Source organism: Battus philenor, unplaced genomic scaffold (genome assembly GCF_028537555.1).
Source record: "Battus philenor isolate CCGP_79_NKW_IND1 unplaced genomic scaffold, ilBatPhil1.0.hap1 SCAF_10, whole genome shotgun sequence".
NCBI classification, from domain to species: domain Eukaryota; kingdom Metazoa; phylum Arthropoda; class Insecta; order Lepidoptera; family Papilionidae; genus Battus; species Battus philenor.
This window is the reverse complement of record NW_027181662.1, coordinates 3490212-3512607: the sequence shown is the minus strand read 5'-3', so window position 1 is coordinate 3512607 and position 22396 is coordinate 3490212. Positions and strand designations below refer to the sequence as shown.

The window sequence follows — 22396 nt, the reverse complement described above, 5'->3', positions numbered from 1 at the left end:
AAACTCCGTACCGTCGGTGAAGCAAGGCAAGATTCATGACCTATGCACGGAAGAGTTTTAAGCGTTTTTTATTTGAACCAGCGCTGAGACCCGCTCAGGGAGGTATTTTCCTTTGTTTATTTTACACTTGATACAAAAAAGTAGTTTGAAGTCATCTACAAGCGATTCATTTCTTTGTAGACGAACGAAAATGGTTTTTATAAAGAACTTTGATTCGGAATTTCTTTCTTTTATGAATAAAAAAATTCTTCTTAATTAGCAAATAGATTTCTAATATTTTGAAGAATAAATCTAACGCCGTTTTTATACAAAATAGTCAGGTTAGTAATCATATTTATTACTATCACAAATTGAAAAAAAAAACAATGTGAAACGTTATGTCATACTTAGAGCCTCATTGACGAACATACAGTAATTCAAACATGACACGAAGAAGATTTGGGTCGAGATTTCTCCACGAAATCGAATTAGGTATGTAACCGACATAGCGTATTGGTAAGTTGAATTTAAGAGTTGCAGAGGGGAGGCCATAGTACGCAAAACAGTTGAACGCTGAAGGTTGCAGTGAACATCCTACGGCTGAAATTTTAAAGACAATGAAACAATAATTCTCTCTTTTCTCTTTAATCGTGCTCATTGTGGCCGTGACTGAGGATTGTGGTTAAAAATTAATTAAAAATACATATTATACAATACGTATAATAATAGAAACGCTTACTTAATGATAAAATAACCCTTAGATGAGACACAAAAACGTACAAATCAAAGGATCGCGATTAGTAAATAATTAAAAATGCCATAACATATAATAAAAAATATTTACTAAATGTTAACATAAATCTAATATGACAGAAAATAACGAGCAAATCGAAAGGAAAATCAAAGAACGTACATTTTGATTTTATTTAAAATTAGATTGAGAATTGATTTATCAATAGCTTTTATCGTAGGTAAATCCCTTACACAGCTATATTGTATTTAAGAATAAAAATAAAAAAGGGGGCACCAGTATAATTATTAACGTAATGTAACATTATATCTCAATTTATGATGTAAATCATGTATAGAATAATGCGGCTTACTATATTTTAATCTGATTACTAATAAATAATTACAAAATATTACTATAAATATTACAAAAAAGCTCTACCTCTTTTGAAACACCTATACAGAATCGATGAGAAGTTGCTTTCATTTCACCACCTTCTTTGCTTTCCTTAGTCATTAATAACGAAGGATTCCGTTATTGACTTCACTTGATCAGACTAGCGAGAATCCGATCGTCTACAAGATCTTTTACTGTCTACTTACACTACAACTTTTAAAGATTAATAATTTGAGAATCGTTGGTAACATATTTTAATAATATTTAGTAAAAATTCTTTCATTTATAAATTTTGTAAAAAAATTTCATAGTTCTGTATCAAGAAGATCGAAATATCTAAAACTAAAACCAAGGTGATTTAAAAACTGTCTTATGATAAAGGTAAAGGCATATTTTAATTTTCTGAACACGCAAAAGATTCTTTGAAGAGTTCAAAAAAATTTTTATGGGTTGAGATACAAATATCATAGATTCATAGAACTACAATAGAAAAGAAAACCACTTGACTTTAGTATCTATTATTTAACTTCCTCTAACAGCACTTACAGTATCGAACAACAATAGTTTACGATTGCTTGAACTTTAGGTAAATCTATTTCCTCTGGGAAAAGTATGTTTGTTAAAATCACTGAAGCCTGAAGCAGTACAAGTAAATCAAACGGAAATTCCTGATCTTCTGTGCGGAGAAGCTTTAGTTGCTATTTGTGGAGTTGCAACGGAAATCCTAAAGTCAATACAAGAAGTAAAATAAACAAACCGAATTTCTGATTTTCTTTGATTTGTAGTGAATTTAAATAAAATAAATTATGGCTTTAGATGTTAAAACAGTACACATGCACGTAAGGAAAGGATATTTTTGTCTTTTACGATTATTATCATTGTTTTAAAATAGTTTTAATCTGCCCATCTTAGATTAACCCTTTCAGGACCATAAGGTTACGGTACCTTATTTAATTAATTTAGCTAGATGTAATGAATTAATAGGCATCCTAAAAACATAATTTATACTAAAAATTCAAAAAAGTTTTACATTTTTTTTGGAAATTTATGGGACAAATATGTCCCTATGGTCGCTAAGGGTTACTTTCTACTTAAACTCTAAATTTTGGTTTACTTGTTGGTAAGTCTGTTTTGTTGTAAATAATGTACATTTATTACTTAGTGTACTTTTTTTTACTTGTTTATGAATAATATAAATATAATAGGGCAAGTTATTTGTGGTACTCGGCGAAACAATTCCTGTTGTTAGATGATTGGTTAGTGATTAGATGGATTGTTTTTTGAGACGTTGAAGGTTCAGGTGATTCTTGCCGTTGAAGAGTCGTCGTCTCTTCAACCTCGACATCAAATACCCCTTGGTCATCATCCTGTACTAGAAGTCTTTGGTCTTCGTCATCAAGCACTAAGTCATCTTCCTCATCGCTATTGTCGCCCACAAAAATTTGAAGAATTTTATTTTTTCGAAGTTCAAAAACTCCACGTCCCTTACGAAACATATTCTGAGAAAAATATGAGTAAGAAAATGATAACATTTTGGTATATCACCAAGCCAAAAGTAAAGAAATTCCGTATAAAAAGTATCCCTTTACGCCGAAAGGGACATCCGTGTCCCATAATCTTTATAACGATTTATCACAGAATACAACATAAATACATTACTACTGAATATTTAGAATAACAATTTACTTACCAGGTAATGATAATTTGACACTGTAAAAACTTGAAAAGCACTTTTACAATATCAATTATTTATTCCAAACAGCAGATCATTCGCGCCAAAAGAACTCTAACGTTCCGATGACGATAAACAACAAACGGTGTTAGTTATCCTATATTGCTAGTAAAAAATAATAAAAAAGTACTTTCCGAAATATTAAAACAAAAAAATAATTTACAATGGTTACGTAAATATTTAATTAATCCATGATTTTTGCTTGGGACACCGGCGTCCCCGTGGTCGTGAAAGGGTTAAAGAACATATAAGTTTTTGAGAAGTGATAAATGATGAGACATGTGATATTAGGTCCCGGGTTCGATTTCGAGGTACAATCTTACATAATTCACGCTTTTTACATTATATATATAGGATTTAGACTGCATACAAACAAGTTTCCAATGGATGGACAACAGCGTCCCTTGCCAACCATAACATCACGCTGCGATCGTCAACTCGCCTGCCAAGCGTGGCGATTATGGTATATTTGACCATAGATATATTTAGAGTAGGCCTATACCTCCCAAAAAGCGTCTATACAAACATTACACTATCCTTTTATTCATTGATAGATTCCTAGATCCGACCCACGACATAACTAAGGTTGCAGGAAGTCGCTGTATGCGGGTAGCTTAAAACCCTTCATCATGGCGATCTTAGGAGAATCTCTATACATACCCACTGTGGGTATCTAACAGCTGATGTGAATACGATGAAAAACATTTGTAACTGTCCCTTTTTTATTGTAAATGTAAGAAGAGTCAGAAAGTACAAAATCAGTCATGATAATTAAAAAATAGAAAAATTGAAGTGAGTATTCCCTCGCTTCTAAGTTTAATATGCAAGGAGCACTCAAGTTCAGTAAATTAGCTGACCCAGCTGCTTCATTAGGCGACCGCAGAGAATGAATAGCTTCAATTTGAACATTTTCAAGTCACTAGTTACATAATTATATTAACTTTATCTGAACTCTCGGTGAACGAAGTTTGCATAACATTACTGGATGTTTTAACTGTTTCGCTAATATCCCTTTTTTATTATGAAACACGTATTTCTTGAACCTTTTCTCTTCCTTATGTATTGTTATAATCAACATTCTTTCTTTTATCATAACACGATCCCAATCATAATTACATGCCGTAGCCAACGGTCTCATTATCAACATAAATTGATGCTTTGTATGTTTAATGGTGAACATATGTAAAGCCTATATGCAGATATGTAGCCTCGTTGGAACAAAAAACGAGTAAGTCATCGATGTATGGAAAGCAAAAATTAAGACCCTGTGTGACGTCATCAAAGCCAATTGACCGGGATTACGTTATACAACGAGATTTGGATGACGTATTGAATTTAAAATGTTTGCTGTATTTGTAGTCTGACATTGACGGAGCGTCACATCGAAAGAAAAAACAACGTTTACTAGTACCGAAGAAACGATTACACAAACAATTAAAGGAATCAGGCGTTACCTTGCGGAAGTCCATCCTACGTAAGAAAAGGACCAATATTTAGCCACTTCCGCACTTGCAGTGGTAGTCGTGCTACAAAGTGCACCGCCCGCCAGCTAAACACAGAGTTTGACACTAATCGGTGTAACAGAACTCCAGAAGATGCCCCGTGGAGGGGTGAAACACGTGTTGAGTAATTTGGCGGTGGCGGTTGCGTGATTCGCATTGTTTGCCACAAACGCCATTGTCAGCGGGCTGGCGGGCGGTGCACTTTGTTGCACGACTACCACTGCATGTGCGGAAATGGCTAATTATTGGTCCTTTCCTTGATTATAAAAACTCCTCTTCTAGTGACCCAACCTCCGTGAATCGAAAATGGTATTAGTGTGAATATTAACACACTGAATATCTATATTATCTATAACAAATAAATTAAGGAACGGTCAGATGCAATAATAATAAGTTTACGGAAAAATAAGAACGCCCGAATTGTTGGAATAAACTTATCTCTTCTCATGCAACGAATTTCCTAGCTCAGGTATATTGAAAGCCTTTGAATAACAACTTTGCTTGTTTACGCGTCGGCGTCCGGGGCGAATCTCTGCAAATTTCTGTACAATAAACTTTGCCGAACAAAATGTTCCTTAACTAGCTGTCGCCTCGCTTTCGCGAAAGTTATAATGCTGCATAACAAAATAAGTATGTTAAATCCAACATGATGCTAATGACATAGATCTAGCGACCGTTGAAAATGAGGTAAATGTTGCAGGAAATGTACAACTTGAATGTTTGGTTTGAGTAAATTCGCTTTTACTATTTCTCATTTAATATTAACTTTTTGTTGCTCTGTAATGACATCGTTGTGGGTAATAAAATAGTTGATATTTAAATAAAAATAAAATAAAAATATCTTATGGATTCAGGCGTTAGTTTGCGGAAGTCCATACTAGGTAAGAAAAAGACCAAAATCTAACTACTTCCACCAATGCAGCAGTAGTCGTGCAATAAAGTGCACCGCCCGCCAGCTCGCTAATAAATGCGCATGCGGCAAACAATGCGCAACAATGCGAATTCCACAACTACTATCGTAAAATCACTTAACACGTGTTTCACCCCTCCACGGAGCATCCTCAGGAGTAATGTTACACCGATTAGTGCCAAACACAGAGTCTCTGTGTGATTTATTCGAAGCAACAATAAGTTTTACTGTAATATCATAATTTTTTAATAGTTTTTTCTTAGTTATTTATCTATTCGCTAGTAGTTTTTTTTTTTTTATTGATTATAAGTGTGTAGTATCATACATTAATTGACAGGTAATGAGCTATATTCAAACATTTAAATTTTTTCGCTTATAACAAATTACATTGTAAATAATATTATTGTTAATTAAATTTCTGCCATGAACTGGCCAATTAATATGTTCCAATTGATCACATGCTTCTTTCTGTATATTATCTCTTTTAGACATTTCACTGCTCTAAGATAACAAGAAATAGCTGATCGCTCAATTCACACAGATGCTAGTTTGTTTAATCAAATTAAAAAAAAATAGCTACTTAAATCGCGTACCCGTTTTCTTCGCCAAATGTCTTAAATAAATATTACGCATATTACTTAATATTAACAGGTTTGTTATTATCTATGCATATAATTTGTGCTCTCAATGTGATGTAATGATCTGGTTAATAACCTTATTTAAATTTAAATTTGCGCAGTTCCGCAAAAGGTGTTAAGTATAAGGTTATTAAAATACACATAACATCTAGTAGTGTAAAATACATTAGTTTAATTTACACATTACATTATTTAATTAATAAAACAGAAATATATCAATTACGTAAATTTTACAAGTGTACATGACTACTATACGGAACTATTCGTTTATACGAATATTAAAATTGAACAATTCATGCGATAATCATGCTTATTACGCATTTATTTTAATTGAAAACAGGAAAACCAGTGGATTGTGGAATAATTTTAATTAGCATAAGTGTCCAATAAAATTAACAAAAGCTTGATCTCAACCGGTTATAAATTTATCATGTTAAAATATTTTCGTAATATTTATGATAGTTTACATAAAGATTTTTATAGTTAACTATGTGTACCATCTAATTAAAAATCTGAACAAGAAGACAGTTTTAATAACTCAAACGTATAGTGGTAAAAAATTAAAAAATATCCTTGGGAAATATCTACTAATTTACCTAACTTTTACGGCGAAATATATATATATATGTATATATATATATATATATATATATATATATATATATATATATATATATATATATATATGTATATTACACGATACTATATAAACGTGACACTATATACCGTTGCCGAGTATTTATCAACAGATAAACCTTTAGTTGGTCAAAACAACAGTGTTGTTTGGTTTAAATACGTAATAAATTTTTAATTAGTAAACGCTTCACCATCATCAATCATTCGTTTAGCCATAGGTCATCATCTGCTTAATAAAATAAGTACTAGACTTTTCCTAGTTAACCTAAGGAAATTAGGAAGCTTCATGCACCCAGTATCTTCCTACGACTAAACGAGGTCATATGTCCACTGATCTCGTGTGATAAGGCCGCCCATTGTTCTTTTTTGTATATTATTGTGAAACTATCCTAGCGTGTACAATAAATAATATTAAAATAAAAAAACTCCTGGACAAAAATAGCGTACAACTGCCTTGATTGGCCTTGTCCCTAAGTAATAAGGTAACGATGAATAAGAAAAAAAAATATTGCAAACGAAACGTATTTATAAGCGTTTAACGGGAGGCTAGAAACTATTACCCGTCTACTTGTTTGCTCTTAAAAAAATTATCCCAAGCCAAAGTCAACGGTAGCATTACTGAAGTTGTCTCAATTCAAATCCCCGTTTGAATTTTAATTTGATGGCACGAGAATTATTTTAAATTATTATTGTGGTTGTAGTGGCTTGCAATACGATGTGTTCTTATATGGATGTTACACCTTTGTCAAAATAACACGGTTTTTATTGTACCAGTATTTATGATTGTTCCGCCATTATTCATACTTCTATTTACAAGTCTAAATCCCAATGAGTTCGCCTTTGAAAGTTGACTAAACTTTAAAACAGCTGATGGTTCACATGTAAAGAACTACAAAGCAAAATATATAATATCTGTAAAGATATTTTTCCTTTGTGATCTATTAACAAGTTGAGTCTTTCTAAAGCCTTATTTACTTTGGCAAAGAAGTAACTTTGTTAAAACATTTTTTCTTTAATTTTTGTAGTCAATTCCATTATAATTTTTTAATGTATTTATTAATATACGTTTAGACACTTAAAACTTATTATTGTCTTTAAAATGACAAACAGACATAACGTCTGACCACGTCACAGTCTTCATTGGTATTCAATAACTTATATAGAAAACATTTACCGATGCGGCCGATAAAAGTATTCGCACACAATTAAGTTTAAAAGCTTTTCGTGTATATTTTGAATAAATTTCGTACCGTTCTTTATTATAGCACTTGCATTGAACGAACTTTATCTGAATGAACACTGAATTTAAAATATAAATCTTTTGTTTTGTTCTCTTGTCACATAACAGACATAATTTTACATTGTTGACGGACTGAAAACTTCGAAGGTTTTCTGTTTATTGCTACGTATATACACGTATTGTTACCGATGCAGTTTCGAGTTACAAAATTAAATGGCTGCAGATAAATCGTTCAATTTATCAAAGTGCAGTAAATACGTAACCCGATTCAGGAGCCAGTTTGCGTTACGGATAGAGTACTGGACAAGATAAAGTGTCTGCAGTGGTGTCCTGTGGCAAACCACACATGCGTACATAAGTGTAAATATAGAGTCACAAACACACAAATTGAATGTGTGAGATGTATATAAAAAAAATGATAAAAAAAACTTGTGTACGACTTCAAGTTTTTAAGTTATAATACAGCCTTCATTGATTAAATTCGCTATCTCAAATTTATTATATTTATTTTGTTAATTAAATAATAGACAATTGATTGGTTTTGTTATATTTAGATAGCTTTTACATCTATATCCAATCAACCTGTATAAGTATTCGCTGAAATATGTTACATTTATTTTATTTATTAATTTAAATGCGTCAAATTAATGAAGTTTGCAAGGACAAATAGTAAATAATGATTAATTTTAATATGTGATAATATGAATTTTGCAAGCGATTTTTTTAATGTGTAGGGTACCATACATTAAATGAAAGCAAATATTCTTTATATTTACACCTATAATCAAACACCACGTATATTTATGGGTTTATGGCGCAAAATAAAAACCTTTGTAATTCACAATAAAACTTACTAGTAAAATAAGACAGAAGAGTGATATTTAATCTCATAAGTAATTTAAATGTCAGTTAAAGTTAACATATTGTATGACTAAGCAACAGTGTAAGCATTGTTAGCATAATCTAGACCCGCGGTCTCGACACCGGGCTACGAAACATTCATTGTTTTATAAAAAAAAATAATCTGTTTTTTAAAGAATGATAAATTGTTCGTTTCACGCAAATATAAAAAGCATTGTGCTGTTGATTAACATTGTCTTCTGTTTTTAATAATATTTTTTGACATATTGAAGGCTCACGCCCGGTCTTTTTCCTGCATCCCTTCCACAGCGGAGGCAACTAAAGCGTTATGCTAGTCTCCTATCGGCAAAAACTCCTCGGTTTTCTCTGACGCCTTGTTAAAACAACGAGAACGCCTTAGTATATTACCTTAGTTTGAACAACGGATCACGGAAAGTATTTTAACGAATTGAAAAACAGTGTCATGTTACTAATAGACAACTTAAAGAACTTTCGTCGCTGTTTCAGTCGATAGACACCTACTGCAAGGCATAGGCTTCCCTCAAATATATCTTTGGGAGGACATACCACAATCGCCACGTTTGGCAGGCGGGTTGGCGATCGCAGTGTGGTATTATGGTACACAGAGGACGTTGCTGCGCATTCTCTGGAAACTTGTTCGTTCAGTGGCAGGTTAAGGTTCAGTTCCTATGTAATCAATTCACAAAGTGTGAATAATTTAGGATTGTATCTCGGTAAACGAACTCGCGACCTATGGACGCAAGTCTCGTCATTTATCGCTGGGTTGTAAATGCTCATTGTTCTTTAATTTAAAATAGACAGATTAAAACTATTTGAAATAAAATGATAATATTCGTCAACGCTTAAAATGTTAATAAAAAATTTGATTAAATAAAATCAGAAATTAGGTTTGTTCGTTCGGTAGTCTCAAAACTTTACCGTTGGGATACCGTTGTACCAGATAATGTCTGTACGTCTGATATGTCTGGCTCAGTATTTGGCACTGGTCGGTGTAACATCTCCTGAGGATGCTCCGTGGAGGGGTGAAACACGTGTAGAGTGAATTAACGGTGGTAGTTGTGTTTCGCATTGTTTACCGCACGCGCATTTATCAGCGGGCTTGCGGGCGGTGCACTTCATAGCACGACTACTGCTGCATAACGGAAGTAGCTATATATTAATCCCTTTCTTAGGACGGACTCCCGCAAGGTAACGTCTGAATCTATTAGAAATTGTAAATCTTCATGTCTAATTACGGGTGTGTGCATAAAGAATAAAAATAATTATCGACTTTATTGACGAGTATATGCGTTTTAAATTAACTTGTAACTAGGAGGGTTCCCCAATTAGATTAATTAGTGAAATCAACACCTTAGAACTCAGTAAATCAAAGTGTTAATAGCTCAAAGCGATCAGTAACTCGATCAGCGGATCGGCTAATGGATCATGATTGTAGCGCAGACAGTGAGACCAACTAATGCTGAATTGATAAAACGTGACCCCGCACTAGTTTCAAGCTAATTCTCGTCACGTGTATACACTTTCATTACCATAGATTTGTTTGATTACTTTGTTTCATCGCAGGCTTCGATTATTTTGATAAATAATTTCATTTCGTCAAATACAAGCTTTGTTACTATCCAATAATAAATGTGTCTGTGAAACTAATTTTCAACAAATTATTTAAAACAGTCGGAAATTTAAAAATGAAAATTCAACGCAATGTGCACGGTTGGATATTAGTTTTATTTCATGAGTAATATTCGTAAACACGTAATACTGCGATAGGCAAACTACCTGATATATCTGGTGGAGGCTTATGTACTGCAGTAGGCGTATAGGGGCTGCAGCGATGTCTTTTCTTATATTGCAATTCCACTTTTTCGTATTGACACTTTTATTTCAATTAATGGACGAAACAAATTTATAATTCCACGTAATTCGAACTTTTTTCTGTTTACATAAGGTATATATATAAAAAGCTATTATTTTTTTTACCTCTTTATAGCTTTTACACCTATTTCCAATCATCGTGCATACAGCGTAATTGGTATAAGTAATTCTGGCGCAAATACTGCGAATTCTCAGTTTAATGTGATGAGCAGCTGCCGCTACCGCACGGTTCGTTAGACGGGACGCGGAGATTTTCTTTGACATCGAATTGGTAATCACATTTGTGGTAACATAAATACTTTGCTGCTTATTATAGATAAAAAATTTATTAGATATTTGTTATGCATTTTTTCTTTCTTAAACTGACATAAATTCAAGAATGGTATTATATTTCATAAATAATGAAATAAATTTAATATTTTCGACCTCATTGGCAAGATCACATCTGTTCAAGATATATAGAGGGCTATGTTCGGAATTTCTCTACGAGATCGAAACAAAAATGATATTCGTAGACAAGTGCAAGTAGCCAATATTGCTCAGGGAAATAGGAAAATAGGGAAAACTTGAATGGGTAGTGACCAGACTACATAACACTCTGAAAAGAAGGCCGCTGGGCCCTTAAAAATGCAGACTACAGACTGGCAAGCGAAGCATAGGATATCAACTCTACTCACACGATTGTAAAGGTCGTCGAAAGACTCTGAATGCTACCTGTCTCAAGAACACGGTATTAATAGTTACAATAATTTATTTACTTTTAAAAGAAAATTTCATAAAACTTGCGGAACGTTGTAAGATCCATTAAATAACTTAAGTATTTTAAATGCTATAAAAACGAATAAAACGTTGTGTTTATTCGAATAACACTACTAAAGTTATAAAAAAGTGCGTATTTAATTTTTTTAAGCAACGTTGTACAATTATCTAATATATAAAATTCTCGTGTCACGGTGTTCGAACTTGAACTCCTCTGAAACGGCTTGACCGATTTTTACCAAATTTTATATGCGTATTTAGTAGGTCTGAGAATCGGCTACTATCTATTTTTCATACCCTTAATTTTTTTTTTTGACGAAATTTTTTGTTTTTATTTTTTTATGATACAACATACAAAGATACATACAACCCTAAATTTTCACCCCTCTACGATCAACCCTTATTTTTAAATTGAAAATTAAAAATATATTTTTTGCAAAACAACGTTTGCGGAATTAGCTAGTAACTTTATAAAAAATATTTATTTTAAGATTTTTATTACATTACTCCAATCCATTTGATGTTAAGAAGCGTTAATAAATTTGTTATTTATTTAAAAAAGAATTTCAATGCGCTTTAAGCAAGTTGCAATTATTGTTTATTACAATTTAAAAACGTATTTTTATTTATTAATTATTTCGTTCATTTTAATCAACTCATAGAAGATTAAAAATAACGAAGTCATATCTATAAATCTTTTCATTCTCGTAACTGTACTAATAAAAACAAACAAACACAGTAGATTTAACGCCCATCGATTGTTCCTCGCGACAAGTTGTATTCGCTTTCATTTATTCACGAAATCATTATCGAAGGGCTCGATAAATCAAAGTGTTAATAGCACAAAGCAATTGCCAATCTCATCTGGAGATACTGAACAGCTTAATGAAGCGTGATTGAAACTCCAATATCGGACGGAACTGATTTGGAATCGATTCTCGGCGTTTCATCTAAAATTGTTTTAGTTTCTTATTTATTTTAAATTAACGACGTTATCAGTTTTTAAAAATTCATTATTTTGATCATCGACTTAGGATCTACAGTGATCACTTGTGTAAGTAAAGAGAAGAATACCAGAAGAATCTCATTTGACAGAGACCAGAATTAGGGTAAGACTCTCTTAAATATCACGCTTTAACTTAAAGTTATAAACTCTAAACCATCCTAAGGCATAAGAATTGATTTCAGAAGCGCCGACTCGAAACGTTTTTTTGTGATCACTTTCGCTTAGGAGCAGTGATAGCTTAGAGTTAGATGACTGAGAATTGCAGTGGTAAGTCACGGGTTCGACTCTTAAGTTACAATCTTAAATAGTTGACACTTTATGCACTAATTACATAGTATTTCCATTGATCACAAAGAAGTTTCCATATAATGAGCAGCAGTGTCCTCCGTGCTCCATAATATTTCAGTGCGATCGCCATCCCGTCTGCCTAGCGTGGCGATTATGGTATATTCCCCCATAGATATCTTTGGGGGAGGCCTATGTCTTGTAGAGGTCATCTATGGGCTGGCACGATGACGATCATCGCTTAAAACATCCTTCACACTGTTTATAAATTTTCCATTTAATAAAATTAATATATTCAGTACGCGACAATTCATAACTATTACAAACCAAACTGAATACAAAAGATGTATGTACTAATTTAATGAAGCTTATACAATGATACATATCTTTTTTCTATCAAACATTTCTCTTGGGGTGCAAGAAGCTTTATTTGACATTTAATATTAATACACCAATAAATCGCAATGCTATGTATAGATCTTATATTTCAAAGTTTTTGTCTGGGTTTGAATCTTTAAATTTTAGGAAACTGTGCTTATGTTATTTTTCTGTTTAATATAAAAACATATGTATGAAAACATTGCCAAAAAACAACATCAATGAAACATTTTATATGTATATTGGTCCGTCAATTGCGGTTGGTTCTCTTTGTTTCTTCAAATTAAACCGGCCCAACGCTTTCGAGGTGTCTTAAATTTATGTTAGTTGAAATACGAAATTTCTTTAATGATTAATAATATAAGAAAGTCTAAAAATCAAACCAAAAACATATCTTTAAAAATAAAGTGAAATTTATGCTTTTCAACGTTTACAAATGCATGATAGGACATCGAATAGAATATTATTAATACATATACCAAATACGGAATAGCAGACAGGCATAAATCAAAATATAAGTTAATAACCAAAGCTCAATGTCGGGAAACATTATAAATATTTGATATTGAAATAAACAGAAAAAAAAGACAAAGAATACCTTTACTTACACAATAACGTAATAATGCTAATGTTCATAAGAAAACGTCTCGCGAGTGTAATATTTCTCTCACATAAATTTCTAGAATGAACGCTTAATACGCAACCGTAACTCGAGTGTTTTCTTTTTGTATAGCGTATATAATTTTTTTCATTTCAGCTTAAGAGCACCCCAGTTATGTCTACATCTGCATGGTTCGTTACGATATGCAGGGTCGAAAATATCTCTTTATAAAATACTGGCAACTAGCCGACGCTAGGAGCGAGTTTTCTTTAAAATATATTATGTTTTTTATTTTTTAACACTACCTACTGTTGTAAATTTGCTTAAAATACATTGAGCTCCCTTGGAAAAGGCCCGGAAAGTTTTTTTTTGCTTTGTGTTGCAACTGTTGCTCTGTTAACATGAGCAATACAGATTCCTCGAGTTCAAGGAGGTAGAGCATAGTTGGTACTTAGCTTCAACTTTATTTGAGTTAAATCGAGGACAACATCAGAATCCTAGGATGAAATATGGTAATGAATATCTTCTTCCTAAAATTCCACCTTCTAACGAAGGTCGGCGACCATTAGAACAATCTTAATTTATGACACCGCGGATTTGAAAAGCGAACGGGTTCTCTTTTCAAATCACCGACATAAGTTTCTTTTCCAGGATATATGTTTTTCTCCCACAGTTAACTTGAATATTACCCTTTACAATAAGTTGCGGAATCTCGTATATTGATGAATAAGTAAAAGATTTCACAGATTTTAAACGTATTATATTAATATCTTACTAGCATTATTGCTCATCACAACAGTACTGGTAAGTAAGGGTTATTTGAATAGTCTAGATATTTATCTAGTCATCTTTTGGAGGACGATCACAGCTGGACTTAGGCCTTTTTATAGATTTCCTCTAGGTGCGGTTAGAAGAAGGCAGCATCGAGGGATATCCAGCACCCTAAACAAGGTTCTTGTCTATCTTCGGGTCTTACTGGTCTGTGGTCTTCACTCCAAAAACTTATACCTTTAGCAATATAGCATGTCAACTGCCTATATTTCGTAAATTAAACAAAATCCAATAATATAACTCTATCCAAAAAATCCTTGACCTATTTTGATCAAAAGTTCAAAGATCAAAAGTTTATTTCTGCCGAAATCGGCTAAGAGTAAAACATGTAAAAAAGTATAAAAATAAAGCACTGTTAATATATGCAAGTAAAAAAAGTCTATTGTTACATGTTCAGCATAAAGTTAATAAATATGTAACTAGAGGTCTTTATTCCGAATTATGTTAAAATACGAAAAAGTTCTAGTAATAAATCTCTTTCACAATTATTCACTAAGAATAATAACGCAAGTGCATCTCACTTCAAAGGAGCCACAATAAAAGCAGAAAGCATTGCACTGTCAGCGGATGCGCGGAGACGAACGCAGCACTTCCGACAGTTCCTTGAAGCGGACAAACGCTTGCTTTGGACATTGTTCTTTTATATAATTGAAGTTTGTTACATGTTTTATTCATTTGTATATTTGTAAGTTATTTATTACATTGTATGTTTATTCTGTTAAAGAGTTTTCTAGATGTCACGAAAACATTGACTCCCTTAAGAAAAGTTTTTTGAGAAAATATTTATGACAATACATAGTCTATATATATGTGCATAAGAATATACACAATAAATATAAGAAAAATATGGTTAGCAATAATATGTAAGGTATGTAAAGATAAGTTTGTAATATATTCCTCTAGACTTATTACGTGAAAAATTTAAAATGTGTATTATATAAAAACTAGTAAAAATTCTTTCATATTTTGAAGGATTTATTAAGCAATAATCACCCTTATAAATTAATTTATCTACCACGGTATAATATCCATATTAAGAGTCCTACCAATCCTGTTAATATAGAAAAAAGTCCTTCGTAACATTCGAAAAGGCCTAATAGGGCACCCTGCATTCTTAAATCCGCAAAAATTTGCAAATGCCATTTCGGTAGCTATGACAGATTGTTTCAAATAATATTAAGGATTTTTTAAAAATGATTACAACAGTTTGAATTTGTTGTGGACTCTTTTTAACACAGGAAGCATTTAGAAGAGTTTACCTTATTGTACTCAATTTTATTTCTGTTCATATCAAATCTGGTATAATAACAATTTGCATCTAACATCTACCTTGTTGGTTTAGTGTTTATTTTCTCTTTATTGTACATTAACAGGATATAACATCATACGTGAAAGGCAACAATAATAATTTACAACAATTTTAACAAGGGGCGATCTCATCTCTTCCAGAAATATCTGCAGTACCATCAAAAAGATTATCCATATTTGAATATAATAAAACTGTCTATAAAAATAAAAATAAAAACACTGAACACCTGCGTCGATAGTGATCATATAAATATTGAATTTTTCAACGTACATACATCAATATTTATAAAATATTGACTCGAAAATTGCAATGATTTATTCAGTAGCAATTATAAGTTGACAGCGAATTTACAGGTTCTGTATTACACTCCTGGGACGAAGTTATTTCGTTGTGAATATCTACGGTCGTAATTCAAGTATTAATTTTCGTACAAATTCTAAAATAATATTGGGGCGTAATTTTAAAAGAATTTAAAAATAGATTTTTTATTACATTTCCCATAAACAAATAAGCATGGATGTGAACCCATGTTATTAGGTTCATATTCATATAAAGCGATTTAAAAATTTTCCTATATTTCTTTCTGTAGAAATAATTAATTCCCTATATTTCTTCGTTCTATATTTTACATGATATTATATATTATATAAATATATAAACTTTTATTATATAACGTACAATAAGTATAAGGCATCATTGACTACATATGTTGTTGAATGTTTCTATTCTTAAAGAACTCAACATAAAGAACAAATAACTTATGGATGGAGAAGTCAATTTTTACGACATAAAAGCTGTAAGTGTGTTTACTGAAAAATAAACTACATATTGACTCTTTCAAAATTTTTCCACATGTAACAAATCATCTCGTATACAAAAAATAAGTCAAAAGTATAATGATTTAAAAACTAGTTTAAATAAAAGAGTGTTATAAAAATAGATACGAACTATTCTATCAAATAATCGTATATAAATATCCAATACCCGCTTAAGCGTTTCCCTTTAACAAGGTAAATTGTAATTTTTCCATTTCATCTGATGAGGCGGCGCAGTTGACACCCACTGTTCGGTTCGTTAGGCTACGTGCTGCAGTAAATCGGATTTCCTTGAGATGGAATTAGTAATCACTTCCAGCCTTTACCTCGACGCCTTTTTGAAATTCGAGATATTGGAAATGGATTTGATTAAACCTAATATTGTGAATTACGTTTAATATATATTGCCTATTTAACATTTTATAAAGGCTTCTGTAGAAGATAGAAAAAATATGTGTAAATATTTAATTGTTCTGTTTTGTTCTGTCTGTTACTTTATATACTAAATAATAATCAATAGAAAATATCCATTTCAAAAAATAGCATTGGTAGTCCAGCGGTAGAGAACAACAACGTCCCGGGATACAATATTCTAATTTAAAAAGTACTTCAAACTTTGTGCACTTATTATACAGGATTGCCACCGCTCATAAATAACTTTCCAGATGATGGGCAGCAGCGTACTATACGTACCATAATAATACGTCGTGATCACCAGCCTAAATCATAAATCTACCATCGATATGTTTGGGGGAGGCATAAGCATCAATCGACAGAAACGACGAATAAAAATTTTTTTAACGATATAATTAGAGAACGAGTCTAGGTTTTATCTTATTGATGGATTATTACATAATAATAAAAATTACTTTTATAGTACATATTTATACAAATTAATAGCAATTAAAATTTTGTAGCGGTGTTTTCATTAAAATTTTAAATATCTTTTTGACACAATTCCCTTTCAAACGTCGCTTAAACTGATAAAGGTGATTAATGTTATTTGCATTTAATAAAAGGATGAATTTACAAATATGTCATTATATAAGAAAACGTAAGAAGATATTTTATCAAAATAAAAAATCAGATACTTGAATAGATATTAGAAAGAATAAAAGTAAACTACAAAAACAATTCATTATAAGTAAAAAAGAATTGTCACAATTAAAAATCGTGGTACGTAAAAATATTGCATACAGTAAAAGTATTACATTTTTCTTAATCAAATATTACACATTTGCTTAAGATTCTTCTTCTTCCTTCCCTTTTCCCTTTATTTGGGGTCGGGTCTCCTTATCAATTTGCGCCAGGCCACTCTATCCTGGGTTGTCTCTGCATCAAGTTAAAGGGTTTCCAGTTCCATTCCGATATTAGACCACCACGTAGCTTTTGGACGCCCTCTCCCTCTTGGGAATTCTGGGAGGCTTAAGGTAGTTTTTACCACGTGGTCATCTGGTTTTCGTTGAATGTGGCCATACCATCGCAATCTATTTTCCTGTAATTTGCTGGGGATCGAAGCTACCTTAAACGAACCTCTGATATATTCGCTCCGTATTCTGTTCATTCAAGTGACGCCACCCGACCATCTAAGCATCTTCATCTCATTGAAATGAAGTGTTTGCTGGTGTCTCTGACTTACAGTCCAGCATTCCGTGCCATAGCATAGCTGGTCTGACAACGGCTTTGTAGACTTTACCCTTAGTTTTAATGGGCATACGGTTATCACATAGAACGTACATACATTTGCTTAAGATTAAGAAAAGAAATATAAAATTAAATAATATGATAACTAAATATAGCTATAATGTAAACTTATAATAGAATGAAACTGATCATTTCTAGATTTAATCTAGATTTGCCCAATTGAGATCAGCTTGGACAGATTGGTTATTTAGCCATTTCTCCGGATGTAGATTGTTTCGAAGTGGCAATAAATTTACCAAGGTAATACAGCGCCCAAGAATACTAAACGCGTTCTGTGTAAATACCTAAGTCGAAGTTATGTAGTGTCCGTCTAAGAAATCTTAGTGATCGGCAGTCTCCCAATTCGCTAATAAAATAGCGATCCTTGCCAAAGCTCCTGAGGGAGCTCTCAAGATCTGAAAAATGATGTTTTGGCTATGAGATATTTACGATCGGTCCACTCAAATCAGTGGAATATATCAATGATTGCAGTGATAATTAGGAAAAGGATCAATATTTAGCCACTTCCGCACATGCAGTGGTAGTCGTGCAACAAAGTGCACTACGCGCCAGTCCGCTGATAAATGCGTATGCGGCAAACAATGCGAATTACACAACTGCCACCGTTAAACCACGTGTTTCACCCCTCCACGGGGCATCTTCAGGAATTATGTTACACCGATTAGTGCCAAATACAGATTCTATGTGTTGCACGACTACTACTGCCTGTGCGGAAGTGGCTAAATATTGGTCCTTTTCTTACTTAGGATGGGCTTCCGCAAGGTAACGCCTGATTCCGTTAAATATGCAGTGATAATACATTAAATAAAATTTTGCAATCTTTATTTTATTTAGAACTGATTTATATACAAATATCTATTAACATATTAAACCGATGCAAACTACGTAAGTAAACAGACTATGAGTTTAAGAAACTTTACCTTCGTTGGTCTTACGAAGCCCTAATAAAACTTTTGGAGAAGCGCTTACGAGATACGAATACGAAGATGGATAAGTTTAAGACACTAATGTTCTTGGCGTTCGTGTAGGCCTAATAAAATTAACCTTTTTGTGAATTGATAACACTTTAAAAATGACATAAATATCCAGATTTTAAAGTCTAGTCTAAAAAGTTCTAAGTCGTATAAGCTGCAACTTATTGATTGCTTTAATAGTTCAAACTAATATTGACAAACATACCGTAAAGTTTTTTATTCTATATGTGATTAGTTTTATAAGATTTATTAATGTATATTCATTGATATATACCAGAGAAAATTCTTTGTAGTGATATGATTATTATGTATAAAAACGAAGTTCATTAATATACCTTTTCCATACTATGGCCAAGGCGGTAAGAGATTGCCTTGTGTGATAAGACCGCCCTTTGTACTTTTTTATATATATTATTGTGAAACTTTTCAAATTTATCCTAACGTATTTATTAAAAATATTAAATTAAAATTACTACATAGTAATGTTTAATATCAAATAAAGATTGAAATGAAAATATCACATAAAGGACTAAATATAGTCATAGTCCAAATGAGTTTAATTATATATATATATATATATATATATATATCCAGAATTGACAAACGACTTTATTAAAAAAAGGCTGTTCGCCTTATAGGTGGACATCCTAGCACTCCGTCCACACACTTCAGATCCTTAACTTAAAGCGGCCAGGTTCTGATTACTTATATTTCACATTATTATTCTTCTTCCATAGCGTTGGTTGTGCTGCACTATTAAATTAAAAATATTTAAATCAGAAACTTATATTTCAAACACTTACCGATAATCATCTGACTAGCAGTCGTTAATAGCTTCACATCGTTCTCCGCGTCTTGAGTCTCGAGCCGAACGGTCACGTTTAAAGGATCCACAGTTTCATTGTCAGATCTTCCGTGCAATGTCACAAGGACGGCAGTCGTCTTCCCTGGCACTGCCACCTCTGGAGCAACCACCGAGAAGCCTCTGTGGAATGAAAAGATTTATTTAAAAAGAATTTGAGCGAATAAATAAAAGTTTCATCTCGTTATTATACTGCAGGTGGATGTCCACTGCCAGAAGTGGGTAACCCTGAAATATTTTCAATAGGTTCGGTCGGAAGTCACTTTCATCCGGGTCCTTCTTACCACCTCAATTAAGTCGGATGTCCATCTTGTAGATGGTCGTCATTCGCTACGCTGTCTGGTCTGTTGTGTCCATTTCAGAACCTTAAAGCAGCAGGAGCCACCTATTTTACGCATTATATAACCTGCCCACTGTCATTTTGCCTCTGTTCATCTTACCAATTCGGTTATTTTACTTGGTACATATATTCTCCTGCTACACGTATTCCTAATCAGTTATTGTAAATAAATTTCTAGTAATGCCTTCGTCATAGCTTATTAAGCGACCATAGATAACTGTGAGCTTACTAGTACGACAAATAATATAATTTAGGACACCCAAATTCAGTGTTATAACCGAACTGATGATTTGTTTCAAAAAAAATCATTTAAATATGTAAAATCATATTGTAGCAATGAAATCTAATAGTAAATGATTTTAATGAAATTAATTTAAATAATATACGGTACTGTATTTACAATTTACACATAGTTTCATTTTCTAATTTAACTACGGAATCTTTGCCTCTTATTTCTCTTTTAACGAGTCTATCTAATAAAGCGTTCCATTTTCTAACCTAAAAAACTTGAAATTTGTAATATCTGTAGTTTTCTCTTTTAAGAATAAAAATAAAGAGTTCGTGTATTCGTCATCGACCAGTCTAGCGTTTTATTTAGTACTATTTTATTTTGTTAAATTTCAAAATTCTAATTCTGCTTTTGGACCTCTCTTGAAAATATCAACGTATATATTTAAATTGACAGTACGATCAATACAACTTTTTTATCGTAGATTATGAGTATTATTTTATGATTCGTGTTGAGAGTACATTATATAGGAGAGTGATGAAGGTTCTTAGCCTATGTTTATTTTCAATAAATAAGCTCAGATTCTTTGTCAGCTTTGGCTTCAATATTGTATCAGAAAAACAACAATTCAAAGCACAGTATTTTTTTTATTCTACTTTTAATACTCTTATAGGCCAACTAGCATAGTTCCACTGGACAACTTATCACTTCGATGGTGACCGAGCTCCCGACTTAATAATCAAAATGCTGTTTCAACCCCACCACTCTCAATCATTTTTCTGGAAGTTGTCACAAAAGAGTGACGGGGTCAAGTAGTGTTGCCATTTAAGAAAAATAAAACTAACTTTAATAAAATTATTACAATCGAGAGCAACGTTTTAGAAAATAGAATGACCCTGGTAATCTGATCGGGAAATGACCAATTCGAATATTATTGGTCGACGGTACGTGAGCCAGGAAAAGAATATTGAAAAGCTCACCCCAAGCAAAGCAGCTGCAGTGCGACAAATCGTATGGACACGTTCCAATTATTGTACTTCCCTTCGTGTGCCCTGAATACAGAATTCTGTTTGTCAAAGTCTCTTTAAAGATTTTTTGTGTAAACACAATGAGAGAATAATTTCCATATTTTTATGGACTCCCTCTGGAGGACTGTATTTTTAAATTTATATAATACTAGCTGATCCCGCAAACGTTGTTTTGCAAAAAAAATTAAAGTTTTTAATTAACAAATATAAGATAAGGGTTGATCGTAGAGGGGTGAAAATTTAGGTTTGTATGTATTTTTGTATGCTATATCATAATAAAATAAAAACCAAAAAAATTGTCTAAAAAATTAAAAATAATATTTAGGCGTGGACCACCCTTATCACTTAGGGGTATGGAAAATAGATAGTAGCCGACTCTCAGACATACTGAATACGCATGTAAAATTTGGTAAAAATCGGTCAAGCCGTTTCGGAGGAGTTCAAGTTCGAACACCGTGACACGAGAATTTTATATATAAATTTATTAAACGTTGTATTTACCGTGCTCACTTTTTACTGAGAGAAATTATTACCTTTTGTATTACAATATAAAAAAAAACTTTTTTAAAAAATTTCAAAGCTTTTAGCTAACTAATGGATATTCACCCATTTAATGGTTTTAAACCAATTTACAAATATATTGTATAAAATGAACACATTGAAAATTATTTTTACATTAATTAATTTTTCTATTGAAAGCTACAGGCCTATAAGTTTTATGAGTACAGTCTGCAGGGTCAGACTTTATCTTACTATAT

General features: G+C 32.3%; 1 protein-coding gene across 1 annotated transcript in view; it reads right to left on the bottom strand.

The window, feature by feature from the left end:
• Window positions 1-20461, bottom strand: part of LOC137926736 (C3 and PZP-like alpha-2-macroglobulin domain-containing protein 8) — a 158157-nt gene extending 137696 nt beyond the window's left edge. Inside the window, exons 1-2 of the mRNA XM_068770426.1 lie at window positions 20448-20461; window positions 19983-20164 (exon numbers count right to left, since the gene is read on the bottom strand). Coding sequence (XP_068626527.1) covers window positions 19983-20164; window positions 20448-20461 — 196 coding nt within the window. The remainder of the gene's footprint in view (window positions 1-19982; window positions 20165-20447) is intronic.
• Between the last annotated feature and the right edge of the window lie 1935 nt (window positions 20462-22396).